The sequence below is a fragment of the Melozone crissalis genome, unplaced genomic scaffold (genome assembly GCF_028551555.1).
Source record: "Melozone crissalis strain CALT ecotype California unplaced genomic scaffold, PUWL_Pcris_2 ptg000002l_1, whole genome shotgun sequence".
NCBI lineage: Eukaryota > Metazoa > Chordata > Aves > Passeriformes > Passerellidae > Melozone > Melozone crissalis.
Window position 1 is genome coordinate 737,248 of NW_026535780.1, and position 25,290 is coordinate 762,537.

The 25,290-nt window shown below is 48.9% G+C and overlaps 2 protein-coding genes across 2 annotated transcripts; both read left to right on the plus strand.

Moving 5' to 3' along the window:
- The first annotated feature begins 3,694 nt into the window (after positions 1–3,694).
- On the plus strand, positions 3,695–7,001 carry LOC128935428 (lymphocyte antigen 6E-like). Its single transcript, XM_054274201.1, has 3 exons — positions 3,695–3,746; positions 5,823–5,942; positions 6,844–7,001. Exons 1-3 carry the CDS (start codon positions 3,695–3,697, stop codon positions 6,999–7,001), a joined length of 330 nt encoding a protein of 109 aa, XP_054130176.1.
- A 14,705-nt stretch (positions 7,002–21,706) lies between these two features.
- On the plus strand, positions 21,707–25,290 carry LOC128932852 (lymphocyte antigen 6E-like). The gene is made up of 3 exons (XM_054269593.1): positions 21,707–21,758; positions 24,222–24,341; positions 25,082–25,290. The coding sequence occupies exons 1-3, from the start codon at positions 21,707–21,709 to the stop codon at positions 25,288–25,290; spliced, it is 381 nt and encodes a 126-aa protein (XP_054125568.1).

The window sequence follows — 25,290 nt, forward strand, 5'->3', positions numbered from 1 at the left end:
ATCAAGTCCTTCCATGATTTAGGACTTAAGCAAAGGACTTAAGCTTGTGTGGGATGAACTCCAAGCTCCTCTTGGTTTCCCTGGGATCTGAACACCTGTGAGGGTCTGAGGTGAGGCCAGGTCTGTGTTGGGGGCATGGTGGTGGCAGCTCACCTCGGTGTCCTGATTTTGACAAGGTCACAACCAGGCAGGATGAAAAGAATGAGCCTTGCAGGATCAGCACAGAGAAATCCCTGTGGAGAAGGGATGGGAAAAAAGAGGGTGGGAAAATCACTTTTCACTGTTGTTGGGTTGAGGAGGGGAAGAGCTGGAGCTCTCACTCATCCGGGAGATGCTCAACACACACAGTTCCTCTTCTGCCAGGGCCACATGTCCTTCAAAGTGCTGCAATTCCTGGCAAAGAGTGGTGCCATATTTGGCCTCTTCCTCCCTCAAAAACTCCAAAAAAAAATAAAGGATGGGGAGCAAGACTCTGCAATTGCTTCAATGGGTTTTGTTTAGGGCTGGAATATCCCTGGAGCTGAGAATCAATTCCATCCTGCGACATCTGATGCGCTAGGACTGGGTGGGGAATGGCAAAACAGAGGGACAGATGGAATTATCTGGGAATCCACCTGAGAAGGGATGAGGCAGGTGTGTCACCCTCTGACCACAGGGGAGCTGAGTGGGTAAAAACTTCAGGACATACAACAGGAAAAGGTCCCACGATGTTTCTGTCCTTCCTCATCCCTGGGTTTCCTACATGGAGGAAAAAAAACTTTTCTGGGGCCATTTTTGAGAAGAACCTGATATAAGGCTCCCAAAAAATGAGCATATCCCTCTTCCTTGACTTCCAAACTTTGATCTACATCCAGGAAGATTCAACAGCCAGAACATTCCAGAGAGTCAGGCAAACAAAGCCACATTTCCATGGCTCCAACAACACAGTGTTCCAGAGCCAAGAGTAAAATCCAGGATCGAGTTCTCATCCTGAAGGACGTGATTCAAATGCCTGCAAGGGCCTGATTTCCAAGGATGAACCTGAACTAGGGAAATAAACAGTTGCTAGGAACATCCCTGCTCTAGAACATCATCCACAGCATTTAATTAGTTGGTTTAATTGTTGGCACATTCCCTGGCAAGGTTCTAGGATGGATCAACCATCATTACTCCATGGAATACCTGAAATTAAACAGAAGAGGTGGCACAAAGGAATGATTATTCCCAAGAGGCTGATATCCACCTCTTGGCCTCTGTGCTGGAAATGGTCCTGGAAGAGCTGAATTTACTGCCACAGCTGTAGCCTGTGGATACTGGGACACCTTTTTTCCAGATCTTTGCCCTGACCCAGCCAAGCCTTCCATGCTCCAGTCATGCTGCTTCCATGTGCTGGCCATCCAGGGTGACACCACCATCCTGAGGAAATGCCAGCCATGGCAGCGCCACACCTCACACCTGCATCACACATCCCCAAGGCTGGGATGGTGACTTCCCAAAAATCTGGTTCAGTGGGCCACTGGCAACCCCCAAAATGGGAATTGACCCATCGTGCACTTTTGTCCATCACCCCACTTGTCCCTCAGGCCATTCCTGCCAGTGGAGCTGTGGTGGACCACTTCCCATGGCCTTGAAGAGCCTCTTCTGGCTGTCAGTGAGGAGCAGATTTTAATCTGGATTTGGTGATTTCTCTCTGGATCTGTGTCAGGCAGGAGATTATTTGTGTCATCGCTCCTTGGAACTGAGGGAATAAACATCGTTAATCATGGAATGGTTTGGGTTAAAAGGGACCTCAAAGACCCTTGTTTCAACCCCTTGCCATGGGCAGGGACAATTTCCACTATCCCTGTCCAACCTGGCTTTGAACACTTCTAGGGGTGGAGAGTCCAAAGTCCTGATCAAACTGAAGAGTAACACAATTATTTTCCCATTTTTTTCCTCAAAAAAATAGCCAGAACTGGTGAAAACAAAAGGATAGAGCTTTTCCAGGCTGCTCCCACTGCTGCAGGACGCAGAGCCTTGCCTTCCCAGGCTGACTTCCAGACTCCCCCAAAGAGTCACCCCTGATGCCACGATGAATCAGGCTGGCCAATCCTTATTCCCTGGAACAGGTCCTGCTCTTTGGTCACTGCCTTGTGACACCTGGCGGCACGGACACACGGACACACCTCCGGCATTCCTGGGGCACACCGTCCCCGAACCTGGCATGGCTTCATCTCTTGGGCAAGAGATGTGGTTTATCCTCCCCACACCCAGGTGTAGATCCATGGGTGAGGATTGGCCAGTGCTCCTGAGGTTATCAGGCATGACTTCCCCATCCTGTTGATCCAGTTTTACGTCACCAGAGCTGGTGGTGTGAGAAACCTCCAAAATATCTGTGAATCAAGCAAAAAAAGCTCTCTGCAAGATTTCCCCCAACGTTTTTTTTCTTGAAAAGGAAGATGTGGTGGGTTTTGGTGTCTCTTTGAATGTCCTATGGCCATGCCTTCACTGTGGTCAGTGATTGATCCAGTGACGGATGTTCTGAATGTCTTGGATGAGCATCTCCTCTGTTTCAGGGAATTTTGTTCACCTCACTTGGCTCCTGACAAGAAAATCATGTTGACCCCCAATCATTTTAACCCTTGCCTCATCCATCTTTCTTCCATGTGTTTTTGGACCCTCTGCCTCTTCTGCTTTTCCATCTCCTAAGTCCCAGGCTGTGTCAGTCTCTGCTCTCTTTGCCTGCAGGCTGGAGAAGGAAGGGATAAGCAGACACCTGATGGCCCAAGTGGCTTCACTCCAAGGGGCTCCTCTTGCTTCACCGTCTCTGCTCCTTGGTGGCTTGGTGATTCATGGAGGTGTCAGCTGATGTCCAGCACTAGACATCCTGATAACTCCTTCCTTGGAAGCACAAGTGGGACAGGCAGTCGGATTGAAGCCCCAGAAGGGATGAAGTTATCAGCTCCATCTCCTCCCCTTTCATGCTGAGAAATTGTAAAGGCTGGGGATGTTTTTGTCTGACTGGTATTAAACAGGACTTTGATTTGGATGCTCCATGAAAAATGGGACAAAGATGTTTTTAACCCTTGCTGGAAGTGTTCAGAGCCAGGTTGGATGGACACACTGCAAAGTGTCCCTGTCCCTGGCAGGGGGTTGGAATGAAATTGTCTTTAAAGTCCATTCCAACCTAAACCATTTGATGATTTTATGATTTAAGACTTTGTAGGTAACCAAGTGATGCATTTCCTGTTCCCGTGAATATCCACCTTGGTTTACCCTGCCTGTAGATGTTGGGAGTTCTCCAGGTCTAACCCTGGAAATGGACTTGGCATAATCCACCCAGATAATTCCATTAATTTATACCACTTGTTCCCATTTTCCTTGGAAAAAAGGAAATAACCTGGCCACAGATGCAATGATCAGAACAAAACCCCCACCCAGACATCAACAGCACTGCTGGCCTGACCAGAGATAAATTAAAGGATTAATCCCAATACATGGTGTGAATTCCCAGAGTGCTTTCACTGCTCCCTGGAATCGCCAGCCCAGCCTGAAGGCAATGCCGAGGTGAGAAAACAACCCACAAGCATTCCTGGCCTCTCATCTAATCCATGATCCCTGCCCACTCTTTCCAAATCATTGGCTTCCTCATCACCCCGTCCAAAGGCAGGGGAGATTTATATCCTGTCCCCAGGTGAGGGTGTTTTTCCTGGGCTGTGGAGACGACCAGGAGAAGATGAAGTTCTCCCTCCTTGCGGTGCTGGCTTTGGTCCTATTTGCAGCTCAAGGTGAGGTTTGCTCCTAGATAAAGTATAGCTGGGTGTTTTAAAGGTAGGAATGCCTCATATCCAGGGGGAGAAATCATGGAAGAGAGCTCCTCAGCTCTTGGAACGGTGCAGGTGAAGGATACAGTGCTCGTCTTGGGGTTGTTTATCTAGAATCTCAATCCGGGTGTGTGAAAAGTTTAATTTTTAGTTGGAATTTTCCTTGTCCTGTTGGATTTTTTATGGAAACAAGACAGAAAAAAGGAGGCAGTTCCCACTGGTCTGCCTTTGAGAGACTTTCCAGGGTGTTGTCCTGTCGGGGTGGTGGAAGGCTGTGGTTATTCCTAAATCTTGATGAAGACAGCACAATGCTCTGTGTTCCTGGTCCATGAGGGCCACACCTCCAACATCTGGCCCTGTGCAGCTGTTTATACCCATCTCCAAGAGCCCACAGCTTGCTGACTTCAGAGATTTTGGGACAAAATTGGGGAATTAGGGAGAAGTTGGGATGTGGGCTGAATGGGTTAATGGTGGTGGGTATTTGCATAGTATTTGTGTTGTAGATGGTGCATTTTATTTCATGGAGAGATGGTAAATTAAATCAGAGCCTTCTTTAAGGAATATGATCCCATATCCTCTATACAGCAGAGACAATAAACCTTTCCCTCATTTTGGAGAGCAGGACAGGCTTTGCCAGTGCTTGGAATTGTGCCACACGTCTGGTGCAGAAAAAGAATTCCTTGGAATAGTTATTTCTGGCTCATTGTGGCCTAAGAATACCTTTCTGCTATTTAGCTTTGTTCACTCACCATAACAGTGATCCTGACAGATTTCCAACTGTTAACAAGGCCCGGGAGACAGGGAGGTTGTCCTCAGTGCCAAAATGAAGCCTGGTCTAATCCACGTTGGATTATCCAGGCAGTAAAAATTAAGCATTCACTGCGTGTGTTTTCGGGCTGAATTCTCACAGCAAAGAGTAAGAAATCTTTCTCCTCGTCTTCTCTGTCCTTTAATCAAGGTTCTGGATTTATTTTTGGGGGCATTGATGTCCCACCCAAAGACAAAGGCGTGGGAGTCTGGCTTATCTAAACTGTGGAGGTCCCAATTAACCCTCTTCATCTGCCAGTGCATTCTGCCTAATTAGGCTGCAGTTTAATAGTCCCCAGCAAGTAGAAAAAGTGACTCCAGGGCTTGGGACATCCTTGGAAACTCCTCCAGGAGTCCCTGCCCTTCCCTGCTCCAAGCATCACACCAAACTTGGTGCCCTCGGCCTGTCAAATTGAAGGAGGGGAAATTTAGGTTGGATATATGGAAAAAATTCTTCCCTGTGAGGATGGTGAGGCCCTGGCACAGGATTCCCAGTGAAGCTGTGGCTGCCCCATCCCTGGAAGTGTCCAAGGCCAGGCTGGATGTGGCATTGGAAGAGTGGACTGGGTCTTTCAGCCCCATGGCTTTTATCAGACCTGAACCTTGTGTATTTAATATTCCATGAAAAGTAGGGGATGATTTTTGCTGCATTTCACAGAATCTAGAATCATTTAGGCTAGAAAAGATCTCCAAGATCCTCAAGTCCAACCTTTGATCACCACTGGAGCTCTGAGTGCCACGTCCAGGCGTTCCTTGGACACCTCCAGGGATGGGGACTCCAGCACCTCCCTGGGCAGCCCCTTCCAGTGCCTGACCGCCCTTTCCATGAAGAAATTCTTCCTGATGTCCAACCTAATGTAGTTTGAGGCCTTTTCCTCCTTTCCTGTCCCTTGTTCCCTGGGAGCCTGACCCATCCCTCGCTGCACCCTCCTGTCAGAGAGTTATGGAGAGCCAAAAGATCCTCCCTGAGCCTCCTTTTCTGCAGGCTGAGCCCCTTTCCCAGCTCCCTCAGCTGCTCCTGGTGCTCCAGACCCTTCCCCAGCTTCATTCCCTTCCCTGGACACACTCCAGCCCCTCAGAGTCTTTCTTGTCATGAGGGGACAAAACCAGACACAGGATTTGAGGCACGGCCTCAGCACAGAGGAACAATCCCTGCCCTGCTCCTCCCAGGCCTCAGCACAAGCCAGGATGATTCCATCTCCCTCTTGCCTTTTTTTGTGTCTCTTCCTGCAGCAAATTCCCTGTACTGCTACACCTGCAATTGGGAGCAAAGCAACTGGAGCTGCCTGAAGGCCGAGAAGTGTTCGGACAAGGACGAGTACTGTGTCACCAACGTGGCCTCTGTAGGAATCGGTAGGTGCTGCCTCTGGATCCCCTCCTGGGCACTCAGGAATGGGATGTGAGATCTGGGCTGGATTTGTGATGGGCTGAGGAGTCGCTGGGAAGAACAAGTTGGAGGTGGAGGCCTTCCTAACCCAGCATGGCGGTGCTGATGGTTTGAAATTCTCCTCCCCATCACACATGGAGATTTTTCTCTTCAGCTGTTGTTTTATTCCTGCACTGAAAATCAGGGGATATTGAGAAAAGAAGAAGGATCCTTCAGAGGAAGAATAAATAAATTTCAACATTGATTCCTTGTTCCCTGTGAGCAGAGCCTTAACCAAACCTGGCTGCACCCTCAGGGAGTTGTGGAGAGTGAAAAGGTCCCCTCTGATCCTCCTTTTCTCCAGGCTGAGCCCCCTCAAGCTCCCTCAGCTACTCCTGCTGCTCCAGACCCTTCCCCAGCTCCATTCCCTTCTCTGGACATGCTCCAGCTCCTCAGGTTCTTTGTTGTTATGAGGGCCCAAAAACTGATACCAAGATTTGAGGTGTGGTCTCACCAGTGATAAGAAAGGCGAAAAACCACTTCCCTGGTCCTGCCACCATTTCTGATCTAAGCCAGATATAGAGAGAAATTGAATTATTTCTTCCAGCAGGGAAGGCTGATAATGTGATTTAAATCCAGGAATGAACGTTGTCATTGTACACCTAAAAAAGTCTTGATGGGAAGTGCTGGATGCCCAGCATGGATATGGAATTCCTTGTGTAGGAGGTCACCAACAATTCCTAGGCTGTGGTGGGACCAGGATGGGTCTCATGCTGATCTCTGGGGCTGTGGGGGGGACTGTGGGACTCATCATCCCAACTCCATCCTGCACAAGGATCCCTCAACAAACCCCATTGCTAATCCCACTCTCTCCCTTCTCTGGGCCAGGCTTTTTGTCCATTTGGAAGAGGATCACCAAGAAGTGCTCCAGCACCTGCCCACACCACAACTTCCTCCTGGGCCTGGCCACCTACACCTCCTACTGCTGCCAGAGCTTCCTGTGCAACCTCAGTGCGTGCCCAGGGCCCCGGCTGGCTCGCCCATGAGGTGCCAGGGAGTTCCACTCCGTGTCCTTCTTCACCTGCTGGGAGAAAATGGACCCTGAAGGACTGAAGAGCTTGGCCAGATTCCCCCAAGAGGGTGTGGACATCAAACATGAGGAATAGATAAAGTATTGTGGTCATTGTCTTGTCCTGTGGTGCCTCCCAACTTTCTTCTTGTTTTCTTCTCATCCCTGAGCTCTGCAGCTCCAGCTTCCCCACCAGAGCTCTGAGTGCCACATCCAGGAGTTCCTGGCACACCTCCAGGAATGGTGGCTCCACCACCTCCCTGGGCAGCCCCTTCCAATGCCTGACCATCCTTTCTGTGAAAAAATTCTTCCTGATCTCCGTCCTGAACCTTCCCTGGAGCAACTTGTGGCCTTTCCCCCTCATCCTGTCCCTTGTTCCCTGGGAGCACAGCCTGACCCACCCCTGGCTGTCTCCTCCTGTCAGGGAGTTTTGGAGAGTCAGAAGGTTCTCCCTGAGCCTCCTTTTCTCCAGGCTGAGCCCCTTTCCCAGCTCCCTCAGCTGCTCCTGGTGTTCCAAGTCCTCCCCCATCTCCATTCCCTTCTCTGGACATGTTCCAGCCCCTCAATGTCTCTCTTGTCATTCTCTGGTCTCCAGCTTTGGGAAGGAGATGCTCCTGCACTTCCTGCATCTCCAGAGGGGTTTCTCCTAGAATTTTTTCTTATTTTGGGTGCAGTTGGAACTACAGAGTGGAAATTTCTGGGTAAAAATAACCCCTCTTATGTGTACATCTGTTTCCACCTCCACTTCCAGCATCCTTGGGAATCCCTTCCTTCACGTTGCTTTGCTGTTGTTGGAGCCACACGGCCTCACCCAGGGCCAGCAGCTCCCTGGATTCACAATTCCTACCTCTTGGAATTGTGTCTCCCAGCAAAACATTAATTCACCTTTTCCTCAGACATCCTCCAAGGCAACAGCAGGGTAATCATGGAATATCCTGAGTTGGAAGGGATCCACAAATATCATCAAAGTCCAACTCCTGGTCCTGCACAGGACAAACCCAACAATCCCACCCTGTGCCTGAGAGCTTTTTCCAGGCACTTCTGGAACTCTGTCAGGCTTGGTGCTGGCATCACTTCCCCAGGGAATTCCAGTGCTCAAACCCGCTCTGGATGAAGAACCTTTTCCTAAAATCCAGCCTTCCCTGGCACATCTCCAGTTGCTCCCTCAGGTCCTGGGCACCAGAGAGAAGAAATTGGTGCCTCCTCCTTTGCTTCCCCTCATGAAAAGCATTTGCTTGGGTTGAGCTGCTGAGAAAACTTGGAGAGGTTTACAAGGAAAAGAGATTCCAGAGAGGTCAAATATTTGATAGAGATGTTTCCAGAGGCTGCAGAGAAACAAGGGTAAAAAGGAGGTGGAAAAATAAACAATGACAAGACAACAGAGGTTTTTCTTTGGTAGATGTGGTCTGAGTGCCTCTCCTTTCTGCTAAACAACACTTTTTTGGAGGAATTTCACACTGGAAAAATCATGGGAATGCTTTAGCTCGAGTCAAAGCTCCCAGATCTGCAAAACATTGCTCAGCCAAGGGATGACACACTATGTTGTGCTTCCAACCCCAGCCTGGTAAACAACGGGGACAAAAGGAGCTTTGAGCTGTGCTTAGCTGGCCTGCCTCAGGCTGGAGCCTGGGGCTGCTCACATTGGAGGATTTCTTTCCAAATACTCCAGAATAGGGAATTTTCAGGGGTGTGTTTCTCTTTTATTAATCAATTTGTTCTTTCCTTCACCCCCTCCTGCCATGTGAAGGAACCTTTCCCTCTTATTTACAGCATGATCTCTTCCCAACCCACATTGGGAATTTTTATTTCCCACCCTAAATCAATTCAAGCCCCCTCCCTTCCCTCAACCCAAAGCTCTTAATTTACTCATCACACAATATTTCCTCACAAAAACAAAACAAAACAACAACAAAAAGGGATTTGTGTGGTTCTTCTCCTGTGTGCCAGAATTTTTCCACTCTCTGAAAGCACTGAGGAATCCCAGTTGGACAGACTCTAATAATTAATATTTGATTGGGTTGGATTTATTCTTCCCGCAGTCGTGGAGACAGAGGCTCCCCCAGCCTGCAGGAAAACACAGTTGAGAAATTTTTTTGCTGCTTTAAAGCAAAACTGGCTGGTTTTTTTTCCTTGATTTGCTGTGCCTTTGCTGCAGAAAAACTTCCCTGTATCCATGGATAATAGAAAGGGAAAATAAATCATCCTGGGCATGGTTGAAGAATAAAGGGTAATTTTTTTTTTACAGCATTAAAAATAAAGTAAAAGAGAGGAGGTTTAGATGGGATATTGGAAATAAAATTTTATTGGGAAGGGAGTGAGGGCCTGGAATGGATTTCCCAGGGAAGCTGTGGCTGCTCCATCCCTGGAAGGGTCCAAGGCCAGGCAGGAGAGGAGTTGGAGCAATCTGGGATAGTATGAGGTGTTCCCATGGCAGGGGGTGGCACTGGATGATCCTCAAGGTCCTTTCCAACCCAAACCATTCCCTGATCCTATAATTCTCAGTGCAGCTCAAGGATATGGAAATCCCTCCTCCCGTGATGCCAATCAACCCTGGTGGCAATTACTCCTCTCCAAGACATCTCAGATGTGCAGGAAGGAGAGGAGGGAGTGATTCCCAGCCACTAATTTTGGCCAGGAATTAGGGCCAGTGCATGGAGAGATGGGAGTCATTAACACACGGATGAGGCTGCCCAGAAAATTACCCCGAGCTGTGTCCTGCAAGGCAACATCCACCCCTTGGACTGGGAAGGTGTTTGGAGGATCCTAAACAAAAAAGGGTTGTAAAAAAATGTTTTATCCTTGCTCCAGACTGCTCTGAGCTTCTCTGACCCCATCCAAAGACTTGGACAGGGGTGAAGGTGCTCCAGAGGCTCATCCTGCTGTTATTGCAGGAATCTGGGGAGGGAATACCCAAACTGATACACATGGGGACAAAGGAGAGGAGGAGATATTGTCCTCCAAGGCATGGCAAAAGCTCCCTGGAGGAAGAATTCCCAGAGCATGGCACTGAGAGAGGCAGCACAAAGCAAACACAGAGCCCTTTCAGCGTCTGGAGCCGGCAGGATCACGTGGAACTGAGATGGAGCAACACTTCCAAATGGAATGATAAATGCCTGGCTGTGGATAATCATCAGTGTAAATACCTCAGAGACGTGTTGGATGGAGTTGTGACGTGGTTCCTTCATGTCCAGGATGGTTGTCACCCTTCATCTCTGCTATCAGAGCCACCAACAGCCAAATCCCATGGAAAAATTGATCCCTGTGCTGATCCATGTGTGTGGGAGAGGCTGAGGAGTGCTGGGAGGAAAGAGGGAATGAGATGGAGACATAAAACCTTTAAAAAAGAGGGAGAGGAATTCCCAAAGCAGGGATTCATGATGAGGGGTCATCAGATAGTGGCATGTGACACCCCACTGTCCCCCTGCCACCCCCACCATGAGATGAGCGTTGGCCAAGGCAGGAAAACCCCAAACCTCCTCTCTGAGGTACAGCAACCCAAGAGCTGTTTCCTAACTCTTTGTGGGGTTCAGGGAAGGGGGTGAGGTCCTCATTTGGTTTTGGGATTACAGAGTGACTGGATGGATCACAGAAAGCAGGGAATATGGAGAGGGGAGAAGTGACCTGGCTGTTCCCAGCCAGGGATGGATAAACACATCTCTGAGCTTGTGACACTTTTCTGCTGGGAGTTTGGGTGGAAAAAGTGCAGGAAATTCAGCTTTGGGGGAAAATTCCAGCTTTTTGGGGAAACCAGGAGTTTTCCAAACCAAAAGCTGGAAGCTGGAACCTCTGGAGCTGTTTGCGGTCAAGATGGAATGAAACAAAAAAACCAAACCAAACTCAAGCAAAACAAAACAAAAAAACAAACAAAAAACCCCAAACAAAACACCCTCCCCAAAAAAAAAAACCCAAAAAAACCCACAAAACAACAAAAAACAAACCAAACCAAACAAACAAAAAAACCCCCAAAAATATGTTTCTAAAAATTCTCATTCTCCTTTTTTGTTAACTTTTGGATTTCCAGTATTCCAAACTGAAATAACTTTTGGGGATTCATGTCCTGGCCTTATTTCAATGCTGGATGCCTCAGGCTGTGTCTGCCCCACAAACTGTAGATTTTGGGATTAATCCCCCCTGCGAGGACACCTGAATGGCTCCATGGAGACCCCCAAATCTTTCCAGAAGTGAATCCGAAGGATCAACCCCTTCCATGCCTAAATGAGTTGTTTTGAATCCCAGATTGAGTGAGAAAAATAAAACCAATTAAAAAAAAAAAAAGGTGGCAAAACTATAACAAGCTCACCCACCTACAAGGTGGGATTTGATGAAAATTGGCAAATTTCCATGCCTGGGGCACTAATGAATATTCTGAATTGCGGGAGGGCGGGGGGAGGACACATAACAATAAAAAAAATCACTTTTAAAGGAAATTCTGGCTGCTTTCCAGCACGAAGAGCCAGACAAAGCCCACGAGAGGGAGCTGCTGCCTCTGTCCATGGGATGCTCCAGCCCATGGAGAGCCGCTGATCCTGGAGCAATTTCCAGGGAATAAAAGCGAGCAGCAGTGCGAGGGATGAGCCAGCTGGGCTGGAAGCAACCAGGCAAGGATCCGTCCAGGCTGTGTCCCCATCCTGCTGATCCCACCCGAGCCGACAGCAGGTCCTGGCCATTCTCCAGCGTCTGCTTGCTCCCAGCAACCTGGGATGTGCCTTGCTTTGGACTCTGGGGTAATTCTGTGCTAGAGCAGGGGGAATTGCCATCCGAATCCCAAAGCCCTGCAAGGTTTTAATCCAGAGTTTGGGCAGCTTGGAAAGGGGTGTGACCCTCTGTCCCACTCTTGGGAACGCCCAAAATTGTCGGGATGGACCAGGCAGCATGAAGGGAATTTTATTTTCTTAGCACCCATGAAGTTTAGGGGAGTGAAGAGGGGATCACATTGGATGGGGTTGTGCCTTTAAGTCCCATTCTGGGTGACTTTTCCTGATTTTTCTATGCATTCTCTCTTTGCAGTGACTCCTTGTGCAGCTTCCTGCCCCTCCAAATTCCACTGGCTCCCTCCAGGAATGGTCACAGCCAAAACACAGGGCAAGCACTTGGCCTAATAATGGAAATTCCACGTTTCCCCTCCTTTTCTCTGAGTTTTCACCCTGTCTTCAACCTGATTCCTTCAGCAATTCCAGGGAAGTGGAGCAGGGAAGAAGTTCTCCCAAGTTTTTTTGGGAGAGGGTGGTCCAAGTGGCACTTCAAGCTTTCCCACCACTTCCCTCTGTCTGACCTCAGGAGAGTCACTCAGTGTCTGATTCATATGATAAAAATGGAGATAACAGCTCCAGGTGACCTTAGGATTCTTTGGATCTCTGTCCCTTGGGAATGTTTCATCCAGGAATGACCTTAGAACAGGATCAGGAGGGTCAGGTGCCCACCCACAGTGCCTGGGCCTCTCCCAGGCCTCTGCAGCTCCATGCTGCTCCAACTGCTGGGAACGCTCCTCCTTCCCACAACCTGTCCTGGCAACGCTCCCACATCGCTCCCTCCTCCAGAAATGCTGTTCCTTGACTCACTGGAAAGCTTTTTTTAGGAGTTCTCTTCGGAGCCAGGCCTGCAGAAAGACATCCCAGCCCTCCTCCTTATCACAAAGGAGCTCGGTGTAGGCCCAGAGGTGAAGATGAGGGTGGGGCCATTGCTCAGGGCCTCTGTCACTTGGCCACTGCTTGGTTTGGTGTCACCAGGGTGACAGGGTGAGGTTGCCCAGCAGGTCTGGTGGGTTAAAGGACCCTTTGTTCCAATTGGAGGGTCCTGATGGTGGAAGCAGAGGAGCTCTGAGACCAGGATTTGGTCCCTGGAATGTGTTGTGTCCTGATGGTGGAAACGGAGGAGCTCTGAGACCAGGATTTGGTCCCTGGAATGTGTTGTGTCCTGATGGTGGAAACAGAGGAGCTCTGAGACCAGGGCTTGGTCCCTGGAGTGAGGTGGGTTCCAGGATGGGATGCTGAGCCCTGTGTCCTCAGAAAACCTTGCAAAGCTGCATTGATCTGCTTCCCCCTCCAGCAGCTGCCCATGCCCAGCCCTGTCACAGGTTTGCCACACAGCAAGGAGGAGCTCAGGAATCAGCTCCGCCCTGGAAAATTGGGAAACTTGCTTGTCTGCTCCTCAGCCAGCTCCCAGTGGGATGACAGCAGGGAGAAAGGGAGCAGCTGGTGCTTTACCCTCTTGCCACAGCAGAAAAACCCCAGAGAATCCCAGAAGGGTTTGGATTGAAAGGGACCTTAAAACTCATCCCATTCCACTCCCTGCCATGGGCAGGGACACCTTCCACTATCCCAGGCTGCTCCAGACCCCATCCAAACCGTCCTTGAACACTTCAATGGATGGGGAAGACACAGCTTCTCTGGGAATTCCATTCCAGGGCCCCACCACCCTCATAGGGAAGAATTGCTTCCCAATATCTCATCTAAATCTCTCCACTTTTAGTTAAAAAATGTTTCTCTTGCTCCTGTGCTTACAATTCAAAGCTTTTCCTGGACACGTGGTCCTTGCTGCAGGGTTGGATTATCTGCAGACAGATGCTCTTCCCAAGGTTTGCTGCGTGCTCTGGGGTTCAGAGAAGTTCAGAGGAAGCAGAGCTTGGTGGTTTTCTACATTTAACCACATTTCATTCCCTAAAATACCCCTAACCCCCCAAGGTTTGGTGGCAGAAACACAGAGCTTCCGCTGGATGCAGCCTTGCTTCCAAGGAAACCAGCAGCAGTGGTGTTCCACAACTCCCAAGCATTCCCAAAATGTTCCTTCCTCTCCTCTGCAGCAAGAGGGAGCCGGGTTGGAGGCTGTCCCATCAGTGTCCCCACAGATCGTGTCACCTCCCACCCCAAATCCTCCACCCTAAATTTGGCACTGCAGGAACGGGAAGAGGCAAAAACGTGAGAAAGGTCCTGAGGTTAAATCCTACAGGGAGAGGCTCCAAACAGGCAGATAAACAGCACAGGGCAGGGGGTGTCCCCCAGCTGTGAGGACACGTGTCACAGCGTGCTGGTGGCACCCTTCCCTCCCCAAAACATCCAAATCTGTCTCCTGGGCACGGACTGGGGGGAGTTTCTTGGCACGGGGAGTGTTGACAGTGGGAAAATGCCAAGTTTTTGACTGATTTACTGGTGCAGAAGTTGATTCACAGCTCTTCTTCATTATCAGAGTACTTTGTGAACCTGCCCAGTGGCTGAGAATCCCAAAGGAAGCAATTCCTGAGGATTGCTTGGACAGTGTGGTGCATCCTCCTCTTCCCCAGGGGAATGAGATGGACCAGAGGGGGTGGGCAGGAGCCATCCCACCATCAGGACCAGGTGGCAGTGAGGACAGAGGGGATGCCATGGCTGGATTTTGGCTCTGGAAGTGCCACCAGTGGCACTTGGTGCAGTGGAGGAGAGGAGATTCCCAGGATGTCGCAGTGAAAGCCATTCCCAGGGAACTGGGGCAGAGCTTTTGGCCTCCAGGTGCTCAGCCAATCCCAAATTTGTTTCTGTTGGCACTTCCTTCATCTCATCTCCCTTTCAGCTTGAAGGAAAATGGATTTTCTTCCACGTGGGGAGTCAGGGAGCAAAACCTGGGCCCAATGCCAAGAAATGGCATTCCAGAATGTTGTTCCAGAAATGGAAGGATAAGTTTCTGGAAATTTTTATGGACCTTTATTTCCACTGGAGATCCTCTTTCCTTCCTCCTCCCCTGCTCCTTGAGCAGTAACTGGGCTGCAAAGCAAAGCTGGAGGAACCAAAACCACCACTGTCCCATGCCTGTGACTTTGGGAATGCCTCTCCCAGCTCAAACTCAGCTTTAAGGCTTTGGAAATTCTTTGCTGAAACATTTTCAAGTCCCCTCAAGACCTGGTTGTGCTTTCCCTGACAGTTTAATAATTTGGGAATGAGTCAAACACAATCAGCACAGGGCGAGTTGTTCCTACCGTGCCCTTTCCTTGGCATGCAGGTGGTGCCTGCAAAGCCAGGGTGGATTTGGAACCCTTCTGTTGTTCCCTGGATCGTGTGGGTGGATTTTGATTCCCATGCCCCTCCCAGGCTGCCATCCATGAGGTTTCCAAGCCCTTGTTTCTCCTCTGGGCTCAGAGGGGATCATCTGCCAATAGATGGATTTGATTTTGGCACTTGAGCTGCCCTCACCAAACCCAACTGAAATGTGCAGGGATGCACCTGAGCTGGACTAATCCCTTCCCCTCCTTCTGTTCCACCCTCACAAAACCATTCCCTGCCTTCCCAAAATAATAATAATTAAAAAAACCCCCAAACCCAAACAACCCAGCCTCGAATTTTTGGCCAACCCTCCTGGGAAAATGCCCATCATCTCTTCCACTGGAGGACACGATTGAGCTCTCAGATAGGACTGTTTGTTTCTGTGCCCTGGTGGCCACACCCTTGGGGTTGGGATGGTTTCATCCAAGATCTTTTCCTGGCTCTGGAGCTCCTCCGCCAGCGTGGGCTCTCCATGGAGACATCCCTGCTGTCCCTGGCCATGGCTGGGGAGGTTTCAGCAGGGCCATTACACAAGGTGTGACAAGTTTCTGGACGTAACAAGGACCAGCCCAAGCTCTGGTTCTCACCACCCAACTGGGCTTTTGATGCTGTGGCAGTGGGAGTGGCGTAGGAGAGAAACCGGAGCGTCCGGATCTTCCCACACGTGGGCTGAGTTTTTCCAATCTGGTTGAGTTTTTCTGCTCTCAGTTGGGATCTTTCTCTTAATTTATTCCAACTTCTCCTGACTCAGAGAAGTTGGAATAAATTTGGAATAGTGATAGGGAGAGGGGGAATGGATTAAAAGTGGGAAAGGGTGGATTTAGATGGGATATTGGGAAGGAATTCTTCCCTGGGAGGGTGGTGAGGCCCTGCAGAGGTTTCCCAGAGAAGCTGTGGATGTCCCAAGGCCAGATTGGAAGGGGCTTGGAGCAACCTGGGACAGTGGAAAGTGTCTCTGCCCATGGCAGGGAGCTGAAATTTAATGCTCTTTAAGTTCCCTTCCAATCCAAACAATTCTGTGATCCCATGAAGAACAGACAGATTTTCTGTGGAGCTCATCCCACATTTTATCCCACAGATAAAAATGAAATTATTTATCTCATTTGATTCCCAGCTTTTACCCAACCTTGGAAATTCCAGCTCTTGTCTCCAGTGCAGAGGATCACTTCCATGCTTGTAACAACCATCATGGAAGAGATGAGTCAAGAACTCAAAGCACATGAAAATGGGCAGACATGGAAAATGTTGGTTCTTGTTGAAGATGACCCAAAATGCAGGAGACTGAAACTTTCTTGGAGGCCCTGCAGACACGTGGGGATGCCCTCAAAATGCCACCAGAGCCGTGTCACACCAGCCTGGCAGGTTTGAGCGACACCCTGGATCTTAAGGATCAATTTAAAACCACGCACAAAATAAACACAGAACCCCCACAGTGCTCACAGAGGTGTTGTGAAGAAAAACACAGCAGGTGCCACCAGCCTGTCTTCCTCAAACCTCAGACAAAACATTCAGTGGCAAAGATTTCGGGCGTTTTTTTGTAAATATTTGTCCTGGCATGGTTGAGATCTATCAGAGGCCAAGATTAACAAAGAGGGATCAGAGCTTGTCAGGGCCTGTGGGATCATGTGGTGCAGGGGACAATCCCATTTTACCTCCTGCATGTTGACTCCTCGTGTTATGAAACAGGATCAGGAGGGTTGGAGCAGGACAAGGGGAAATTCCAACTTTCAGTGAAAGAAACAATGGCAAACATGGGATTTGTCAGGGAGAGGGGTTATTTCTTCCCAAATGCTGTTGCAGCCAGTGGTCCCCTCCTTGAGGAGGACTGGAATTAATTATTTCTGGGGAATTCCAAGAAGATGCTGGATTTTTTTCCCTCTCTTTTCTTCTTTTGCTCCTATTCCCCACCACCCTCTTCACTGCCCTTTTCCCCTCAGACCCTGCAGGTCTCCAGCATTCCCATTCCTGGCTGTGGAGATGCCACCACCAAACAACAAACCTGGCTCCGAGGAGGATGATTCACATCCATAACTCCGCAAACAGGGTGGTTACATCCAAGTGGCTTCCAAGCACCAGCCCCATGCCAGGGGACCATCCAGGCTGGGGTGTGCCCAAGCCATGCCTGGTGGCCCGATGGCTTGGGTGGCGCCAGGGCCCTGCTTGATGACAGAATCTGGATTTGGCCTTTCCATCAGCATTTTGCTGGGGGTGTGAGTCATGGAGGGTGACTCTGAGCATGATGGAGCTGTTTGATGTCACTCCAAGCTGATGGGGCTGAAAAATCCCTTAGATCTTGGAGGATGAGGGAATGTGACAGAATGGCTTTGGTTCCTCCCTGTTGGCTGCAGACCCAAAGTGTTGGAACCCTGATTCCAAGAATTTTAGACTTTCTGTGATGACAGGCATTGATCCCCGAGAGAATGCTGCATTTGACCTGAGGGCATGGAGAAGGATTCCAAAACTGAATTATAGATTCATTATAGAAATATTGATGGGATTATGGGTGTGTAGTTTGAATGGGAGTGTGTAACATCACAGGGTGGAAAACTTAAGAGTTTAAGGTTTTAGAATATAGTAATAGATATAAAGCAAGATGGAGGTTTTATGGTGGAGGCTGGTCCTTCTTCTTGCTTTATAGATATTACTATATTCTAAAATCTTAAACTCTAAGTTGAAGGTTTTAGACAGAAAGTCTAAAATTCTCAGCAACCAGGGTTCCAACACCAAGGGACTCAAGTTCCTCAAGTCTTGAGATCAACAAGGAGGTTGATCCTGGTGCAGATCACAGCTGCTGAGTCATCACAGAATCATGGAATGGTTTGGTTTGGAAGGGATCTTAAAGAACATCTCATTCCAACCCCAGCTGTGGGCAGGGATGTCTCCCAGTGCCTCGTGGTGCTCCAAGCTCCCTCCAACCTGGCCTTGAAGCCAGCCTTGATCACCTGGTGTTTCATCCCCCCATGGTGGATTTGGGCTACTCCCCTCCATCCCAGCTGTAAATTTGGTACCCTCTGTCATCTGATGTCAATCATCTAAAACTGCTCCTCATAAGTCTTGTTGCAATACATCTTTCATAGTTCTGTTTCTCTAAAATATCTAGTCTTATTTACAAAAACATCTTTTAAAACTTTTTTCTAACTCCATTTCTCTCTCAACAATACCTATCTTATTCCATAACATTTCTAAATCAACATTTTTTAATTTAAAGTTTACATACGAATACATACTGTATAAACCTTCTATTAAACCCCCAAAATTCTCTACAAATCTGTTTCCCACAATCTGCCATGGGAATGACCTGAGGAGCTGTGTCCTGCTGTTTGGAGCCTGCCAGAACAGCTGTGCCAGATGTGCTTTGGGAAAGGGAGGAATAGAGCAGGCTGCTTGCAACAGGCCTGAGTGGAAAAGGCAAAATGTCTCGCTCAGCTTTTCCTTCTTTTCTACGTGTTTCTGAACCCCACAATCTCCCACTTCTGCTTCTTTACCAAACCCTGCTGCCACTGCAGGCCCAGATGAAGCAACCCAGCCTTCCCTGACCCTCTAAGGAAGGAGGAGAGGAAACAACCAGAGCAGCCTGGTGCTGTCTGGAGTCAGGCTGGACCTCTTGCACCATCTGCATGACTCAGGGACACAGGGAGCACCATCCCTGTCCTCCACCCTCCCACCTTATCCATGGCCCTTCTCCTTCCCTCTTGGCTGCACTTCACAAGCCTGAGCTGAAACAGAGATTCCTCCCTGCACCATTGAGGGGAGCTGAGACTGGAGCCACCCTCCAGAGAGAAAAAAGGGGGGAAGTGTTGACATTGAAACATCCCTGGATCTGCGTCCATCCCATCCCCTCCATCCCGGGTTGAAACCACGCTTTGTCTGGCTCCATTTACACAAAAGGGCCTGGCCTTGCACAAGGCATTCCCAAAGTCTGGCACAAACACCCTCTGTGCCTGCCAAGCCCCAAGTGGGTGAAGGTTTCTTTTTCCTGAAACTTCCAGGCCCTGTTAACTGTTTAATTCCCCTTGTGACACCCACTGGGTGACACCAAGCAGGTGACACCCACCTGGCCCAGTTTCTGCTTCGAGCCTCACCCTGCTGCCCTCCCCTCAACCCTGCTTTTTTCATGTCCCTGGGAAATGGTTTTAACACCTCCCTGCCGCGTTCTCCTGGCACCATTTACACTCCCACTCCCTCAGTTGTCTTTGTCCTGGATTTTCTTCCAGATCTCTTCATCCCTTGCTTGGAAAAAAACTGGATTTTGCTTCCAAAGGCACCGTTCCCTCCAGTGTCATGGTGCTGCTCGGAGCCCAGAGCCCTTGCAGTGGCCCTGGGCGTGACTGCAATGCCAAGAGGGCCCAAGAATAGCAGGGATTTGGGACCTGGCCAGAGCCTGGGATGCCTCCCAGAGCCTTGGCAGCCTCCCCTGGGGACACAGAGATAGGGGTCAGGTCATGCTTTCCCCATCCAGGTCGCACAGGAGCCCCCAGTAGTTGGGATTTGGGGAATTCTGCACCTTCTCAGCCCCTTGAAGGGCTGTTTTTAGCACCTGAACAGGGTCTGCACATAAGAAAAATGTACATTTTCCACACAGCAGGGACTTCCCTCCCATCCCATCTTATTCCTTTCCCTCACTCTGCCTGTCCTTAATTATTTCCCCCCAAGCTTTGTGTGCTTGCCTTGAATTATTTTGCTCTGCACCAATATTTCTACGCTCCCTGCTTCTCTCTTTCCACTTCTGTCTGAAATATTAATCTTGTTTATTATTATTATTATTATTAACCTCTCCTCTCTCCAATCTATTTAAAAGCTTTCTCACATTCCCACTTCCCACAGCCCATTTCTCACTTGACATTTTTTCTATTCAGCTGCACTTTGTTTTAACAGCCTCATTTATTTACTGCTCATTTATTTGTTTTAATTCCAAAGCTTTTCTTCTTTCTTGTTTGTGGGCTGTGTTCAAACCTTGTTCCCTCTTCCCGCTGAGAAGCTGCATTTTTCTGCTCGATTGGCTCCGAGATGAGCTGGATTTGGGGTGATAATTCATTTTCATTTTGGGATTTTTGATGGGATGAAAGGGAAGGAAGTCTCATTTTCCATTTTTCCAGCTGACTGAGACAATTCTGGTGTTATACTTTAAACAAACATGTGGATTAATACCTGTTTTTTCCCCTCCCTGCTCCAGCAGATCCCGTTTCCTGCCTGATGTTTTTCATGCCTGCATTTATAAAGAATCTTGCTCAAAGAGAATGTTTTTTTTCCCCAGATTATTTCTGAAATATTGTTGCTGCATTATCTGTCACGTGGGCCTTTCACATCCTCGCTAAAAGATGAAATAGTTCAAAATTCCTGCTCAAGGTCAGACCAGAGAACAGAATAGAAAACTTGGAAAACTGGGGGCTCATCCGCCTCCACCCTCTGGACACTGAGACAGAATCACTGTGGGTTGAAGCTGCTGCAGAAAAAAGGGAGGAATTGGGCAAAGAAAAAATTATTAAAAGCAAAAAAACTCCTAACAGGGGTTGGGAATGGGTCCAGCTTCCCAGGATTCTGCCTGAGCAGGGAAGGAATTGGCCTTGCTGCTCCTTTTAGGTCCCTCCCAACTCAAGGCATCCCGTGATTCTGTGATTAATTTGGGGAAAACAAAGAGCACCTGGATGTTATTTCTTCTGTTTCCACACCATTTGTGACCTTACAAACCTTGACCCTGAGCTCCCCTTGCTAATTTCTCTCTCCAAAGGGTCCTGCCAAGACTTTTTGACCACGATTTCTTTTATTTCTCAGCCATTTTCACTGCCATTTGTAGATTTTTAACTCCTCCATGCACTTTGTCCCTCTCCTGCAGCCTGAGTCATTTGGCTCCTCTGCACCCTGAGTCAAGAGGTGGTGTGGGAGCAGAAGGAGGGAGCCCAGAAAGACTGGAAAGGTCATGGGGGACTGGAAAAACCTGACAGAGTCCGGAGCTGGTCTCCAGGGAGCAACAAACATTGTCACCTGGAAACCCTGGATGGTTCTGGAGGACAGGAGAACAAAACAAAAGCATCAAACCCCCATCCCTGATCCCTGCCTGGGCTGTTGGAGCCTCTGAGTGACATTTCCAGGGAGAAATAGTGGGATCAGGGGTGGAACAGGAGGAACTTTACGGTCCCTTTCAGCCCAAACCTTTCTATGATTCCATGATTGAAGGAATGCTGCTGCTTCCTGCTTAAGGCATTTTGTACAAGGGAGATAATTCTGAATGGCTCTGGACAACCCAAAAATCTTTCCTTGCCTCCTCTCCCACTTCCCAGAGATATTAAAGCTCCCATTCCATGGCAGAGAGAAAGGATGGAGGGTGCCAGCAAATGCCCTGACTCACTCCAGGTTTTGTGGCTCAGCCCAAAAAAGGGACTCCCGTGTTTGGATCAGCTCAATTACTCCACAAATTAGCAATGCAGACAGGGGCAGGCCTCGGAAAAAAAGATTGGATGGGAAGGAGAGGTAAAAAAACATTGCTATCTGCAGCCTCATAATAGGTCCCTACGCACAAACACACCCAGCACTGATCACACCTTGGGTGCTGCCACTGCCCAAACCTCAAATTATTGCAATCAAAGGAAGCCAGGGATGAGGCAGGGCTGGTATAAAACCTTCCTGGGGCGCATCTTCCCACACTGCTCCAGCTCCGAGGGCACGAGGACCAACCATGAAGGCTTTTCTGGTGGCCCTGGTGGCTGCAGTCCTGTGTGCCCAGCAAGGTAAGGAGGCTGGGAGAGCCAGAGGAGAGGAAAAGCAAGGAGATAAATGAGGGAAAAGAGGGTTTGGCAGCTTTTGTTGCAGCTGCCGAGGTCTTGGCGGGTAATTTTTGGTGTCAGCCGTGGCCAGAAATATTTGGTGTGGTCGAGTCCTTGCTCTTGGGTGGGTTCTATGTGACCCAGAGGAGATGAATTCTGGTTTCTCACACCCTCAGATATCCAGCTCCAACCACTCACAGCTGAAGACACGACCTGAAAAATGCTGACAGGAACCAAGCAGGGCTCAGGGTTTTTTGCCTGTGCTTTGATTTTTGTTCCTGAATGAAACTCAAGGAGCTGTTGTGGACGAAAGCTCGGGCACCACATCTCCTGCCAGCATTTCACTTTATTCCCCACAACTCCAATTAGGTAATGAGGCTGCTGGCAGGTATTTGAAAGCCTCAGAGCTCTTTGCTCATAATTTGGAAGAGCAGTTAAGTGCCTGGGAGTGTGTTTGGAATGGGATGCACAACGCTCTGCTCTTGTCCTCTTTAAAAAAGGAGGCCCAGCCGTACCTGGATAATTGTGCGGGAATATCCAGTTGGGAAATCTTGGCTCTGGGCACGGATTTGCCAGCCCGAGGAGCACAATTTGCACCTTTAAGGTTGTTTCTGGCTGCATTTGCAAAACTCCAGCTAATGGAGGGTGGAGGGCAGACGCAGGAAAGGCTTTAGAGCAGCTCTAATGGTTTGAGCTGTTATTGCTTCCTGGCTGGAAGGGATTTTCCTTGGATCACTTAGGGAGCATCAGCACTTTCAGTTGCTCTCAGGCACGTGTTGAGAACTCGGTTCCATCTGCAGGAGGAAGTGGTTGGGGAAATTTGGCAGAAAAGCAGATCAGGGAGAGCTCCAGGGTCTGTAAATGGCAATAATCCTCGCCGGGTCTGGGTTTTGCTTTGCCTGCAGAGGGGCAGGAGCCCCCAGGTCGGGCTGGGGAGCCTCCAGAGGAGAGGAGGGAGGCTGAAAATTCCAAAGTGATGGAGAAATAGTGAGAGATGGAGGGGAGAACTTAAATCCAGTTTGCAACAAGGCTGATTTTGCCTCCTGCTACAGAGAGCCCCTGAGCTTGCAACACCTGGCACTGGAAAAGAGCAGAGAATCAGAAAATGATTAAAGGTTTGGATTGGAAAGGACCTTAAAAATCATCCAGTTCCACCTCCTGCCATGGGCAGGGGCACCTTCCACTGTCCCAGGTTGTTCCAAACTGTGTCCAACTTTCTGGAAGGTTTCAGAGCAAGCCAGTCCTGTGCTGAGACACCCAGAGCTCCCCAGGTCACAGAGGGGAGGCCTTTTTTCCTCCTCCTCAGGATAGTTAGAGACCAAAAGGGCTTTCAGTTCTCTTTTAAAAATGCTGCTGGAACTGTTTAACCAAGGGTCATGGGCAGAATCAACCTCAGATGCCAGCTTGAATCGAGAACAAACATTGAAGGGCCGCTGGAAGGGGTTTTCTTGCTAAAAACAAGATCAAGTTGGATTGGAAGGGGTGTTCTGTGGGGGAAAAAAAAAAAAAAAAATTAGCCTTCCTGGGCTGAGAAAGTCAGGAAAAACAGAACCAGGGAAATCTCAGCCTCGTGGAGACCCCTGGCTGGTTTGTAATTTTTGTTCTCCTTCAACCAAGAGCTCTTCACCGCTGGTGACAATGGAGCAGGAATTCCTGGCAGCAGCTCAGCTGCCCCAAAATGAGGAGCATTTCTTGGAATTTTGGACAGGAGGGAAACAATTTCCACCAATTGTGGATCCACCTCTGGGGAACGAGAAGGCACATCTGTGTTCCAATGGCCAGCCTGGAAGTTTTATTCAATTTACTTCAGTTGTGCCCAATAATATCTCACTTCTTTTCTGGCTCTGGGATAGATCTGGCTTGTCACTGAGGAGAAATTATCATGGACAACACCCCGTTCCAGGTGCTGATAGGAATAATCCATCCATTGTCCAGGGCAGCCTCTGCCAGGGAACTCCCTTTACTGTGGTGCCTCAATTTGGCTCCCATGGGTGTCATTAACCAGGCATTAACTAATTCATGTCTGGGCAGGGTTTTGCAGATGTAGGGTGAAAATATTTAAAATTGACCTCTAGAATTGGGCCAGTTCCTCCTCTCCTTGCCAGGACTTTGCTTTTGGAGGTTGGTTTTTCAACAAGGCCAACGTGGATCCTGGGGAGAAGAAAAAAAAAATCACCTGAAAATGCTGCTCAGGCTGAAAAATGTAAATTTAACCCCTTAAAATCTCCAGTCCAGAAAGAAAACTTGGTTTGCTCTCTACATTTGTTTTCTCAGCTCCATTAATCAAACCCAAACTTATTTCACTTGCTGGGAAAAGTTGTTCACACCAGACTTTTCCCCTTGTACTTTCCAAGGCTTTTGACACTTTTTTCCCCAGGAGGGAATTGCTGGAAATCACTAATCTGTGTTGTGGGTGTTTTTTTCCAGCTTCCTCCCTGTTTTGCTACGTCTGTGACAATGAACATTCCAACTGGAACTGCATGAAAACCTACAAGTGTGAGGACCATGAGAAATACTGCACAACCACGTACAGCACTGTTGGAATTGGTGAGCCCTAACAATGGGATTTTTTTTTTTCTTCTAGCAGTTGGTGGGCAACTTTTTTAAAGGGAATTGATGGAAATCAATGGTTTTGTTGGAAAGAAGTGATGATTTTGAGGTTGAAGTGTCTCAATGTGATGAGTGGGAATATTTTGAGGTAGAAGGGACCTTCAGGATCATCTTGTTCCAGGGACAACTCCCACTAGACCAGGTTGCTCAAACCTGGCTTTTGACACTTCCAGGGATGGAGGACCCACAGTTTCCCTGGAAAACCTGTGCCAGGGCCTCACCACCTTTTGGAAGGGCTGGCTGGAGCACCCAAATTTCGGGAGCAGCCTCTGTTGTGTTTTGGGATGGAGAATAGAAAAGGGTTGGGTGCCAATAACTTGGTTTTAAAAAATGCACTGGAATTGGAATGCATTGAAAAAATGCTTTGGGAATGCATTGGAATTGCTGTCCTACAGGAACCACAGTATCATTTAGGTTGGGAAAGACCTCCAAGGTCTTCAGGCCAAACTTTGACTGGCCACCACCTGGGCAACCAAATCTGTGTGGGTTTCAATCAAGGAGTTCCCAGAGTCCCACACTTGATCCAGGACTTGTGGATTCACACCCAGCCCTGTCAAACCCCCTGAGAGCTTTAACTGAGTGGAAAATTAAGGAAATTGCAAATCCCTCTCCTCTGGCCGCCTCTTCCAACAGAATCCTAAATCCCAGCTCTCCTTTCTCACCCCTTCTCCTCCCAGGCAAGGACGTGGGGCACCGCATCACCAAGAAATGCTCTGCGGACTGTCCCGAGACCAACGTGAATTTCGGGATGGCCGCGTACTCCACCAAGTGCTGCGGCACCTCCCTGTGCAACTTCAGCGGCGCCAACAGCATCCGGATCAACTACGCCGTGGTCCTGCTGGGAATCCTGGGAAGCTTGGTCTGCGTGCTCAGGGTGGGATTGTGA

Coding starts and splice junctions, on each gene's coding strand:
- LOC128935428 (XM_054274201.1), top strand. CDS start 3,695: ATGAAGTTCTCCCTCCTTGCGGTGCTGGCTTTGGTCCTATTTGCAGCT. Junction 3,747..5,822: donor GGTCCTATTTGCAGCTCAAG/GTGAGGTTTGCT, acceptor CTCTTCCTGCAG/CAAATTCCCTGTACTGCTAC. Junction 5,943..6,843: donor CGTGGCCTCTGTAGGAATCG/GTAGGTGCTGCC, acceptor TCTCTGGGCCAG/GCTTTTTGTCCATTTGGAAG.
- LOC128932852 (XM_054269593.1), top strand. CDS start 21,707: ATGAAGGCTTTTCTGGTGGCCCTGGTGGCTGCAGTCCTGTGTGCCCAG. Junction 21,759..24,221: donor AGTCCTGTGTGCCCAGCAAG/GTAAGGAGGCTG, acceptor GTTTTTTTCCAG/CTTCCTCCCTGTTTTGCTAC. Junction 24,342..25,081: donor GTACAGCACTGTTGGAATTG/GTGAGCCCTAAC, acceptor TTCTCCTCCCAG/GCAAGGACGTGGGGCACCGC.